This window comes from Strix aluco, chromosome 3, assembly GCF_031877795.1.
Source record: "Strix aluco isolate bStrAlu1 chromosome 3, bStrAlu1.hap1, whole genome shotgun sequence".
In the NCBI taxonomy this organism is placed as follows: Eukaryota; Metazoa; Chordata; class Aves; order Strigiformes; family Strigidae; genus Strix; species Strix aluco.
In genome coordinates, this window is record NC_133933.1 from 32993039 (window position 1) to 33005435 (window position 12397).

Sequence of the window (12397 nt, forward strand, 5' to 3'; positions counted from 1 at the left end):
CCACCTGCTGGGCGGATCTCCTGTTGCGGCCGTGGCCGTGGGAGAACCGCTAATTACCGGTATCGCCGTCATCAGGATTTACGGCTCAACTGTGCTACCATAAAATTACGTGGAGAGACTGAAAGCAGAGAGTCGTTTACTGGGCATGTTACTGCCCCCCGCAGACCCCCTCACCACCCGTACCCACGCACGCCTCCGTTTTGGCTGTGCCCAGCCACGCTGCAGCCTAACGTCAACCCTAGGCTAACGGAACATAACACACCCTTTTTAAATAAATATTTGTTTTCGATGTCTCGTTTTCATATTGAAACCCAATTTTGCTTCCCGGAGAAATACATCTGCGAAGCACAACCCCCATTTTTGTGTTTCAGCCCGTGGCACCGTGGAGCGCTCGGTACATTCCCCACAGCTGCCTCACCCGAGCGCCGGTGGCGGCACCTCCCGACAGCGAGCGCAGCACCGCAGGAGCACTCTACGCTTCTGCGGGCCTAACTCTACTGAGGAGGACCTCCCTTTCCAAGGCTGCTTGCAGAGCAAGGTGTCTTGAAGTAAAGACGAAACTTTTGTTCACAATGGAACAGCTGCTTTGTTTTGAAGACAGTGGTTTTCATTTTAGAGCAATTTTATAAAAGGAGTTATTTGATTTACAGGAAAAAGGGGGCATGCAGAAGTTTAACTAATGCTGTTTCCATGTACAGAACAAGGTTGCTCCCAAAGTGAGAATCCCTGCCTTCCTCCAAAGGAAAATGCAGTAAAATTTAAAATGTCATCTAAAAATTGTCATGGACAAAGAAGCCAAGGTTTGTTTCTTTTCTTTTAGAAACACTTAAAAATAAAATTTAAAAATACCATATTTGTTTAACAATTACCATTCTACATCATGAAATGAGACAAAAAAATTTGACTTTTTCTTGGTATTAAAATACAGGGGGTAAAAATGTGGAATAAAATATAACCCAGCTAAAGGTGGCCTGCACCTGGATGAATGGAAAATACCAGGTTTAGCTGCTTTACTTCCTACAGTAGCTATAACAAACCATGCTCAGCGGAATGAACTTAGCAAATGCATTTAAAAGGAACAGTCTCTCACAGCACATCTGACCAAAAAAAAAAATAGTCAACGGACTCATACATAAAAAACGTGGTTTTAGCCTGAATACTGAATAGTTTGTTGCAGGTTTACTGGAGTCATTACAGCAATCCCTTAGTCCTTGAATGTCGTTCGAATTCAGTCTCCCTGCCCATCCAGTAACATGTGTACAGCTCCCTGAGGATGAACTTTTAGTAATTTACTTTTCCAGATTTTCATTTTTGCAAGTATCATCAGACTTCAGCAGATTTAATATTTTAAGGCAGACCGATATTCTCTCGTTCTGAATAGCCAATCTTGTGAATTCTGCAGTTTTGGAAAATTCTGGAGTTGGAGGTAGTGCTCTAAGAAGGTGTCCAACGAGCTGGGCTTGGTCCAGTGCTATTCGTGATAGTCGATTAAGATCTCTGTGGTCTGGTAAAGTTAGATGAGTCATTGATATAAGCTGTAAAAGGTGCTTACTAAGTTGTCTGACATGAGTCAACTCCTCTGCCCAAAAATTCACTTCCCCTTTATCAAACAGGTAATCATCTTCTTCCTTAACAAAAAGAAAAACAACAGTCATTAGAAAATGACTTGTGATCTTGATAGTAATGAGAAAATTATAAAAGATATGAAAGAAGATATATAGAGACATAATGACAATAGAGGCTGTTACAGAACAGCTTCTTTATATTAAAAAAGATAAAAATTCATATGCGTCATTTTTCAAAGGTTTGAGAAAACACAGTAAAAAACATTCCTGCTTTGCCAAAGAAATTTTACCTTCAAAAATCTGGCAGTTATGGTATAACTCTTGGGAAACAGTGGAAGTAAACAGTAGTCCTAATCCTTAGCATGTGCTTGCCTTCCCCTGTGAAACTGTCTTATATTTCACAGGGACCTCTCTGTAAACAGTATGGTAATGTGCTATATCATGGAGCTTTTTGCGTGGATTAAATGAAAAAGGAAAATTGTATCAGTCAGTGAAACATCAGAAAGGCATACCTAAACCACAGGCTTAAGAAAAGATTCGTAATGTATTTCATGGGTCATATTAATTATTAACAAACTTCTCAAAGATGTAGCCGCTCCTGCTCCTTCCGGTTTACCTTCCAGCATTACTTTGATTTTTACAGCCTTTGCAAGGTTTTATAGAACACTGTGGCAAAGTTTTTCTTTACGTAAATAATCCTTCTGAAGACAATGAGCGATGTGTTTCGTGTGCTATGCAGAACAAGTCCTATGGAAGATGGCACAGTTACCAAATATTTAAATGACATCTCAGGAAAAGCCAGCAGTTGGGAGAGCACTGCTCTTGAATGCCAGAGGTGCCTGGCACCCACAGCAGCAGTTCAAATTCAAGGCAAGCCATCATATGCAATGATACTGAATGCAATTCCTTACAGACTCAAAATGTTTCAGTCAACGATGACTTGTTAAGTAACTCTTGATTTATTTCAGTGTTTGCTTATTGGTCTCTTTAATTTTATGCCAGTATTGCCAGGAAACAGACAGACATCAAACTCTATTTTTATACTAAATACTGGCCGTGTGATTTTTTTTTTTTTTTTTTTTTTTTTTTAAATAGTGGAGTAGTGATCATCAGGCTTCATCAGATGAGATATTTCATTCTATTCCTACCACAAGACTGCAGAAACATAGTGATCCCAACATGAGACAGCAACTGGTTGTTAAAATTACCGGGGCTGAAGTCTCTGAGTCTCTTTTCAGATCGCTGTCTCCCAGCAGCCACTCCAGCAGGATTGGTACCCCAGCACGGATCTCCCCCCACCGCTGGAGCAGCTCACACAGTATGGCAAACGCTAAATCCAAGGCCATCGGAGCATTCACTATCCTAAGTGCAAACTCTGTTGAGAGAAAATATGCGTAACAATGTATAGCAAGACCACAAACATTTTCAAATAAAATCAGCACAAAAATGATTTCTTGAGAACAGATGCTGAATTTACACAAACACATTTAGAATAATGGATTATACTGCAAATAAGTTAGATGAATGTTTACTTCTGTGCCACTTGGGCCCTTTCTCAATTCCAAAATAATACATGAAGCAAATGAAAATGCTGATGCTTAGTGTTTTTTCCTGCCCATGTAGCGACATTCATTAATTTGGGATTAAATATACAAAGTAGTCTGTTAGAAACATCTCTAGAGACAGTCTTGACACTATTTCATGGTGACTATTTTTGCAAAACTGCAGCTATGCCTTAGATCTGATTTGATGTTTTCACTGGAACTCAAAACCTACAGCACACTATATGTTTTTAAAGGGCTGGGATATAAAATGAATCATTATAAATAAAGAGATTGCACACCAAATAATAAGATATGTATATATACACACACATGAACACACATGTAAGAGAGATTAAGCATACAAGACAGGCTTAGAGAAGATGTTAAAGAAGGGAAAGGCAGACACTGTTTACAATACCATCACAGAGCTATGTTTATACAGGTTTTGCTGTCATGCCAGAACTGTACACAAAGCCATCATCCACACTGTATTTCTTCCCTAAACTACCCCACTGCTCTCATTTGGGCAGATGCTGTTTTAACTGTGTGGTTCCTAGGGCTGCCCTCAATAATGGAGTACATCAAAATGCCAGAAGCCCCGTTTGCGTGAGAACTCCAACAACTGCGTTCGCAGGTGCAAGTTTCACCACTGGTAACATTAATGCAGTTTTTCTTTTTTCAATGGGGATGAGGAAAGAAGATCACAGGAGGAGAGCTAATGAACAAGCCCCTGTAAAATCCCTATGTAAAATGGACTTTGGCAAATTTCATCCTTTTCCATAGTCACCAGCAAATGAACAACTGTTCACTGAATGGTCTGTCTTTGAAGTAGTGATAAGGATCTTTGAAGGCTGTCTTTTGTGAGCAGTCAGAATTATTTGGTAAAAATCCATACAGACATGGAAGGCACACCTTACTTTTTGTGTCTGAGCGTATTTAAGCGTTTCTCACGAAAGAAAACAATTACTGATATGAAAGAGGCACAGCAGTGCAGCTGAGACCTGTCCTTCACAACCCGCGTTCAGAGCTGCAGCACGGACCTCTATCCTGTGACACCTCCCGAGGCCTCACGCCAGCTGCAGGTTTTCTGCAGTACATTGGCACAGCAGAGAAATGTACAGTAAAACACCAGGACGAGGCAAATACGCGTGCCAACAAATAAGGAAGCGCAGGAAACTACTAAGGGCAAAACAGACCAAAAGATGCGTACATGGTATTTGACAGACTAGGCAATGTACTGAGGACACTGGGGAGGATGAATTAGTATTTGAGACCACAAGAACAAAGGACCGTAATAAGAAAGGGAGCAAAGGAGAAAGAACAGATGGTCCCTTTTTTATCTTGGAGTTAGATGAGGGTAAATGGAAATCTCCTTGAAGAAGCCACAGGAAGGCAGGCAGTCAATCTCTTGGTGACACTAATAATGTTACATACACAGTTTGTCTCTGCTAGACAGTAAAATCAAATGTTCAAATCTGTTTCCTTCATGTCAGGACTTACCAGTGGATCAGGACATCCCTCAGCTTTGTCCATGAGGGAGAGCTTGCAGGGGTACAAGTGCAACATTCCCACACCATTTATTCTAGGTATTGGCGTTTCTAGGTATCGTTTTTTGCTGACATTTCTTTCCAGGATGTTTTTTTAAAAAAAACCCTTGCTTTCTCTGTTCTTGTGCCCTAGCTGGTACCAGTCTGATACTCTAAAGAATTGGTACAATGATTGGCCTCTCTGTTTTGATTTGCTTAGGTTCCAGTAGAAAACACAGTTTCATTCATGTGCCTTGGGGACCTCAGAAGTACTGGCAATCCTCAGAGCTGGAAGAATAGAAATGAAAACGGAGTGCAGGGTTCTGAGACTGAAACAAACATCCCGGTTACAAACGTTTACAAAATGCAACACTTTAAACCCAGCTCTTTTGAATTCTGATGATCCTGCAGAGTTTTAGAGATGATAACTGAATGCCTACGATTGTCAGTGTTTATACAATGTCTGTTGCTTGTGTCACTTTATTTGTATTTAACATTTAGCAAATTAAGTGATGCTGGGAGCTAAAACCCAAACATGTTATTTTCCACTGCTGTCTTCCTGAAGTTAGCTGTTGCTTTGGAGCACTGATTATAGATACAACTGCAGATACTTAAAATATCTGCCATTTTCTGCAGCCTTTTTTCCCTTTTAAGATTTAGACTCCTTAAGTATAAATATGGTGATGCTTTCTGTGTGAATGAGAACACTGGACTACTGAGAAATGCACCAAAACACATATTGGGGCCTCTAATTCTGTTATTACATGAACATGCTGAAAACTACCAAGAGGTAGAAAAACAAGGAATGCTGAGGTACTGCTTAGACTGAATTTGCTTGCTTAGCAGTTTTTCAACAGCATGACAGAGAAGAAAAGGCAGTTTTGTGGTCACATAACACGGCAATTTTGTAGGGAATCCTTGTGTTGCAGCAAAGGAAACGGTTAAGATTTTGTTCAGGGTTTTTTCAGAGAAGAGAAAAAAATTACAAGAAAAACATATAAAGGAAGTCTAACACACAGGAAAAACGTGAAGACCCTGAACACAGTACTGACCCAAGAGATGCTGACAACCCTTCTGTGAACTGCAGACACCATTTAACTGATCAACCAAACTCATGCATCAGTTCTGATGTTGAGACCAGAGAAAAACAAAGCAACGTCACTTTGATAATGCTGAAACTTAGACTTCAAACATCTGGGTAAAAGCCTGCCTACTTTGTGCTAGAGAAGCTAGCATAGCAGCCTCCTGGTATTTAAGGTGTTGACACAGATTCAAAACCAGATCCAACTCTGGCAGAAGAAGAATTTTCGCTTCCACTTGCCCATCCCATCCCATCCCATCCCATCCCATCCCATCCCATCCCATCCCTCTACTGCAGAGCATCAGGAATGGCTCCGTGGTTCCTGAATCGCTTTCTCAGCTGACATTACTTACAGAGCGCACTGACATTAACTGCCTTCGATACCAGTTCACACAAATTTCATGCTAGAATAGTTCAAGATCAGATCTGGGGACTACCATTGCCACAAGGACAACAAAGAGATGGAGCAAGTATCCAAAAAAGGTGTATTAACTCCCTGGAGTTGTGCTGAAGTAATACAGATTGGAGTGCTGAAGTAATACAGATAAGTAACAGCAAGCAACGTTACATACGTACCCATGATTTAACAGGTTAAAAACACTTTCAGAGGGGAAAATGTTCAATTACTTTTAGAGCCACGGGCCATCAAAGCAACAGCAATGGATGCTGTAAGCATGTGCAGAATCTTTTAAGATACCCAGAAAAGGTGTGTATCTTCTATAAATAAATGTATGTGTCTTCACTGACGTATTAACTGTTTACAAGAACTGCTCCTCACATCATCATTTGCCTGCAAAACAGGGCTGATTTTCAAGAAGCCACATATTACACAAGATGCTGTGTTCATGACTCATGCTATGTCTTCAGAAAGCGGTCTGAGCAAGCTGGAAGTTTACAAGGGGCAAAAAGGGCAGGTGGCTTTCCTCTGCCTCCAGTCCCCTTGGGCCATGGGCTCCTGATGCTTACCTCCAGCCAGCTCAGGTACTCTGCTGATCTCCCAGTAAATTAACGCTCAGAATAGCAGAATATGAATTTGGCACGCAGCTCGGTGCATGGGTTCTTCTGCCCAGCTGGCAAGCTGAGCTGGTTACCCTGTAGTCAGAATTGATACTGCTGGGAGTCAGGGAAGGAAAGATCACAGGGCAGCGGGGGCAAGGAAAGAGGCCCAAAGGAGAGCGAGACCTCCCTGGGGCTTCAGCAAGCTGTTAGCTCAGGTCAACTATAATCCAAAACTTCCCCATCAGAGTCATGTAAACAAAATACTAACAGAGATGATTCAAATGACTGAGTATTAATAGCCTTTCATAATGTAAGTAACTATTTAAAGTAACTGAATAAAAAAATTCAAATGACAGATTTCTAGAAGCTGCTCACAGCTGATTACTGCCACAGGAACTAAACCAGCACAAATCAAACCTGAAGACGTAGCTATTACCAAACACTGAAAATACAGTAGTGCTCCTGCCACAACAGTTCTACAGACTATCAAAACTGTGTTAAAATTACCATTTTTTAAAATTATGAAACACATTTATGTTCCAACATGCAAAAACATCACATGAGCAAGATAAGCATCTTCCTAAATAAGCAACTACAGGGGATGAAATACAAAAAATTCTCCATGCCTTAAACAAGTAGTTACAAGCAGAATTAATACTACTCCTTGAAATGAAAAACAAAAGATAAGAATCAGGTACTACATGCTTTTTTCATTTTGAGGAATTGAATTTTCATAAAGGGAAAGGAGTTAAGTACTGCAGTGTTTTAGTCTTTGTGAATCCACCCACATAAAAATTAGACCTCCCACATACACATTCATATACTCCAAAAGCTTTGATCATGCCAGATGTAAATATTTCTTCTAGTAGCCTATTACATGTCCTCCAACTATACAATTGTTCTCTGTTAAAGCCTCGGTGATATTACAGGGATCTGAAAGGATGTATTAAGAGCATATACAGAGATTTTAAGGATAACCATGATAAAATATAGGCAAAATAGAAAAGCAGAACATACTCCTTGCCTAACAAAGTATTTTGTAATTGGTTTTATACTGAAATTTCTTAACTAAAGTCAATTTTAGATGGAGGAGTAATGTAATTTTTGTATATGTACACTATGTTCAGAACAAACATAAAGAGAAGTAAAACTGCAAGGAAGCTTAGTGTAACAGTCCCAAGAGAAAGATTCACAAAGAACAGTGTACCAACAGCAAGGATATTTTCAAGGAAAACATACAGGCTAAGTTCTCCAACTGAAATTTCAGAAAGTATTTTAGGTAGACCAGGTATACTCTAAATTGGTAAAATATGTTTTACTTTTTTACACAAAGTGCTGCCTACCTAGGTATGAACATGACTACATCACTATCAATACAGTACCTCGTAACACCCTGGTAAAATAAGGTAGTATTCTTGCTTCAGAGGCAAGTATGGACATTTAAATCAACAAAGCTCACTGAATGATGGCTTGACAAAACTGGAGATTTATCTCAGGTTTTCTGATACATCACCTTAACAAGATCATGTTACCATCCAAATGATGTCAAATCCAGCATCACAGTCACTAATACCTGCAATATTAGATTTGGAAATGGAAAATTTCACCTACTGAATCACTAACCACTTCTTGTTGCATTGAAGGTTTTCTTCTTTTTGGTGTTAAGTCTGCCCCTATTCTTGACATATCAAATAAAAGATAACTGAGGCATTGTTGCAGATATTATTTTTTACTTAAAATTACTTTAAAATTACTTAAAATACCATGTTTATGTATGTATGCACAGGCTTCACAACACTTAAAAAGCCTTCAAATTTAAAAAAGAAGAAAATCCCACTGGCCCAACCCAAGAGTGACATAAGCTGGTACATAAAGTGAGGTTAGAAACTGAATTTCTTATGTTGAAATAACCTGCTTAGATGTTCCACTTTAAGCTAGACAGGAATTGTGCAACTCTGCAGCAAGGCAACACACAGGTGTCTTGCCACCAGAAAAACAACAGGACAAAAGAAAAGCAGTAGCAGTAGATAGAAAGTAAAGGGGTGTTCATACCCACTCAGTCTCCACAAATAATGTTGCAGTTCTATCATCCTTTGGGGCACTAAGATTAAAGGAGGACAACTGAGAAGTAAAACAAAAAAAAGAAAATGCGGAAATGGTAACTGTTGCATCTGGATAGTTGGCAGATGGCTCTTGAAAGGGTGCTTGTTCATAGTACTGTGTCAATTTAAGTTACCAACATCAAACTTTCCACTTTTTAAAATGACCATTTATGTAAAATCTAATATATAAGCAGATTCCTTTTTATAGTGTTTCATAAAATCAAAGGCGATTAGATCATTTCTATCCTCTCAAGAAATATCATTCCCTCGATGACGTACAGCTACTTCATCTGTTTTCCATTTCCCTGCCTGAGTCTGTTTCATAGCCGTGCTTTTTCAGGATGACTTTAAAAAGAGGCCCTTCCTGACATCATGCAACACGATGTCAAAGCACAACACTATTACAAACCAAACTAATCAAAACTAATTTCTTAATAGTTGCAGTCTCTGAGTAGAGTGGCAGTGATGCTGCTCTCAGCTTTAACTTTGATTATAAACAGATCTGAGTTAATAACATGTCCAATTATGACGGAAACTTACAGCTCAGGACTGAGCAGAAAATTAAGAGTTCCTTCTTGAACAAAAAAGCACATACATACTCATCATCTTTTCAAGCCCTTTTTTGGAATGTGAATAGAATGATATTTTTCAACTCAGTAACTGTTTTATTTTCCCTTTTAAAATATATATATGCATAGAAAAGCTTTTTTCCCATACAAGCCATGCCGCCTGTACATGAAGGGTTTTATTACAAAACAACCACAGCTCACAGATCTGTCAGAGGAAATGAGTGTTCAGACTTTACCACTTGTATTACTGCTTTTGCAGAACCTCCTCCCCAAAGCCATGTTCTAATTTAAATGGCATAAACCCAATACCCCCTGCATAAACCCACAGAGCTCATGCTTTTCCTTTTGAAAAAGGTAAAAAATATTATTCAGCTAATTGTTTAAAACACTGCCAATGAGAATGTATGTTTTTTAACTCATATTACGTATTTATTGGAAAAATGAAGATAAATACAGTTTCAAAATTAGTATCACTAGAACTAAATATATGTCTGAAGATTTGTTACTGGCATGTTCCAACTAAGGAACTTTTTGCTTAGCACTGATGAAGATTACCAAATGTGAATGAGGTGTATGTTACAGCTCTGCTGTAGGAACACAGGAGATGAATGTATCTCTGTATCATAGCTGGAATTTTAGAATAATAGCTGAAGAATGGTCATGAAAGTTTGTTATTTAAGGGATAAAGAAATAAGGAGAGGGTGGATAATCAATATAGAAGGCTGTACACAAAATTATTCTCCCCACAATACTTGAAAACCAATATAATTTGGGCAGAACAGTCAAATATGTAAAAGCTGTTTTTAAAGCAGTAATAGAAAGGCAGGCTTTTCTTCATTACTATGGAGTCATAGACATGACCATCACAGCTTGCATAAGGAGCCTATCACGATCTGTAAGCTGCCATCCTGTTTGCTCATTTGCAAATAAAACACTGATAAGAAAAAAACATTTAACAGATTATTCACATGAACACTCCATTTAACATTTACCACTTTCAGACTCCAGCGCTGAGCACATACGATTATTTTTCATGTATTCTTTCTTAATTTTCAAGCATATAACAACTCATAACCTTGACATAACGGTACCACTGTGTAATTAATAGAGCTAAATGAAGCACTGCCAGTAAATAATCAGTAGACAGTCTTTGATGGATGAGCTGATTCTAATTCAGTCCATTCACTTTCAACTTTAATTAGTGGCATTGTATTCTACAAAGCAAGTGGTTCCTTCATCCATGTGATGATCTAATGTTGTATAAGTGGTCTGAGAACAACTTGTAAGGTGTTGTAATAAATTTGGGAATACAAAGTCACAGTGATTACACATTCTTATATAATGTAATTCTTTAAAAAGAAATAACTAATATAAAGTTCCACTGCAAAAGCCACTGATTTTTAACAAGTACCATACACACCAACAAATCTTGCTAAGACAATTATGAGTTTCAGTGCAGTAGTTCTCTCTCCTTTTTCTATAATTAAACCAATTGATCTGAATTATTAAGTGTATGTTGGTGGAATTTTTTGCAAGACACAAATACAGGCATAAAAATGCTATGTATTTCTACACGAGTACTGATGCAGCACTATACTTAATTTTTTTGGTACTGTAACCCTTGGTCTAGATGCATGCTTGTGGCAGCTGATGACAACTACTAAGCAAACTTTTCACTTTTGAATTACTGGAATTTACAGTAATTTTAGATTATTGGAAAATTTTCTAATAAACATATAAAAATTTGAACTACTCAAGGCCACTTAGGTTACAATATGCTTTGTGATCTTGTTCTATATTTTCTCCTGAACATGAATTTGCTTTGGTATGTCTCATCCTTCTTCCAGCAGTTCTGCTCTAAAGAGCGGGACAATGCAGAGTTGCAGATTCCTGCAAGCTGTAGCTATTGAGCACATCTGAGTAGAGAAGATACTTGTTAACTTACTACAAAACATCTGATTCAGGTGTATGTGCAACTTACTGAATGCGGGTATTTTGAGAATAGCAGAAAGCAACTCGGGAACCTCAGCAACTCAGTCTTCACAACTGTTCTGATACCTTATCATGAAATAGTATGGGGGGAGACTGTTTTTAAGATTACTTACATTTAATTTTTATCTGTTTCATATTACTTATTAAAAAGGGTGACATTTAAAATGAAGTGACTATAAAATTGTTCTTATGGAAAGTGCCATAAATCTTTTGTATGATAATTTATGTCAAAAAGGGCCATGATATGTTCTCAGCTTTACTGGTCAATTTTCTAAACCCACTTCCTCAGCATGTAAGAGCATATACTTGAAGAGCAAAATCCCACAGAAACTGTTCACTATATGAACACCTGATGAAAAAAAACCCCACCCTTACATCAAAAGCTCCCAATATAGTCCAGATGGTCTGTCTTATTCATGTCTTATTCAGACATGAAACGTGTAAAGAACAGCTCACATTATTTTTATCTTTTTGCTGACATGTATGTACACAGATACACAATGCCATAAAAATATCATTGTTTGCAAACACACTGTAACGTTAGAAACTACCAGGACCATAAAACATTCACACTGCAAGTGCATTACTAACAAATGACCAAGAGGATGTTCTTCCTTTTTTTCTTCCCCTGTCAAGATCCAAATGCCTTCCAATGCCTGCTGCAAATTGCTTTTGATGCAGTGTAGTATGATCTGTTGTTACACAGTTTTCTGACATTCCAATGAAAAACGTCAGCCTGATTCTCAAGATGTGGTCTACATACAGGCAGGTGCTGCCAGGGACCTCCTATTCAACAATTCAGTGATTGCAGATCACTTAGGGGCAGTTCTCCTGCAGGTGTCTAACAGCTGAATGAAGAGCAGCCCCAACTCTCAATCCTGAATGGAAAATACCTATCTCAGAAAAATTTTTCAAGAGTGTTTTCGGTCCATGAGAGAACCATTTGCTCTTCACAGTGGGAAGATGATGCAACAATGATTTCACTTGAGAGAAAGTTGGTTTCTGGACTTTCTTTCAGA

At 38.5% G+C, this 12397-nt stretch overlaps 1 protein-coding gene across 4 annotated transcripts in view; it reads right to left on the reverse strand.

Annotated features, from left to right (window-relative positions):
* Window positions 1-561: 561 nt before the first annotated feature.
* THADA (THADA armadillo repeat containing) overlaps window positions 562-12397 on the reverse strand; it is a 167408-nt gene continuing 155572 nt past the window's right edge. For 3 of the 4 annotated variants that reach the window (XM_074818029.1, XM_074818027.1, XM_074818028.1), the window contains exons 37-38: window positions 2774-2940; window positions 562-1628 (exon numbers count right to left, since the gene is read on the reverse strand). In XM_074818029.1, coding sequence (XP_074674130.1) covers window positions 1290-1628; window positions 2774-2940 — 506 coding nt within the window. In that variant the 3' untranslated portion in view covers window positions 562-1289. Of the gene's footprint in view, window positions 1629-2773; window positions 2941-4609; window positions 4924-12397 lie in introns of those variants that run through there. The other variant, XM_074818030.1, reaches the window with a different exon arrangement.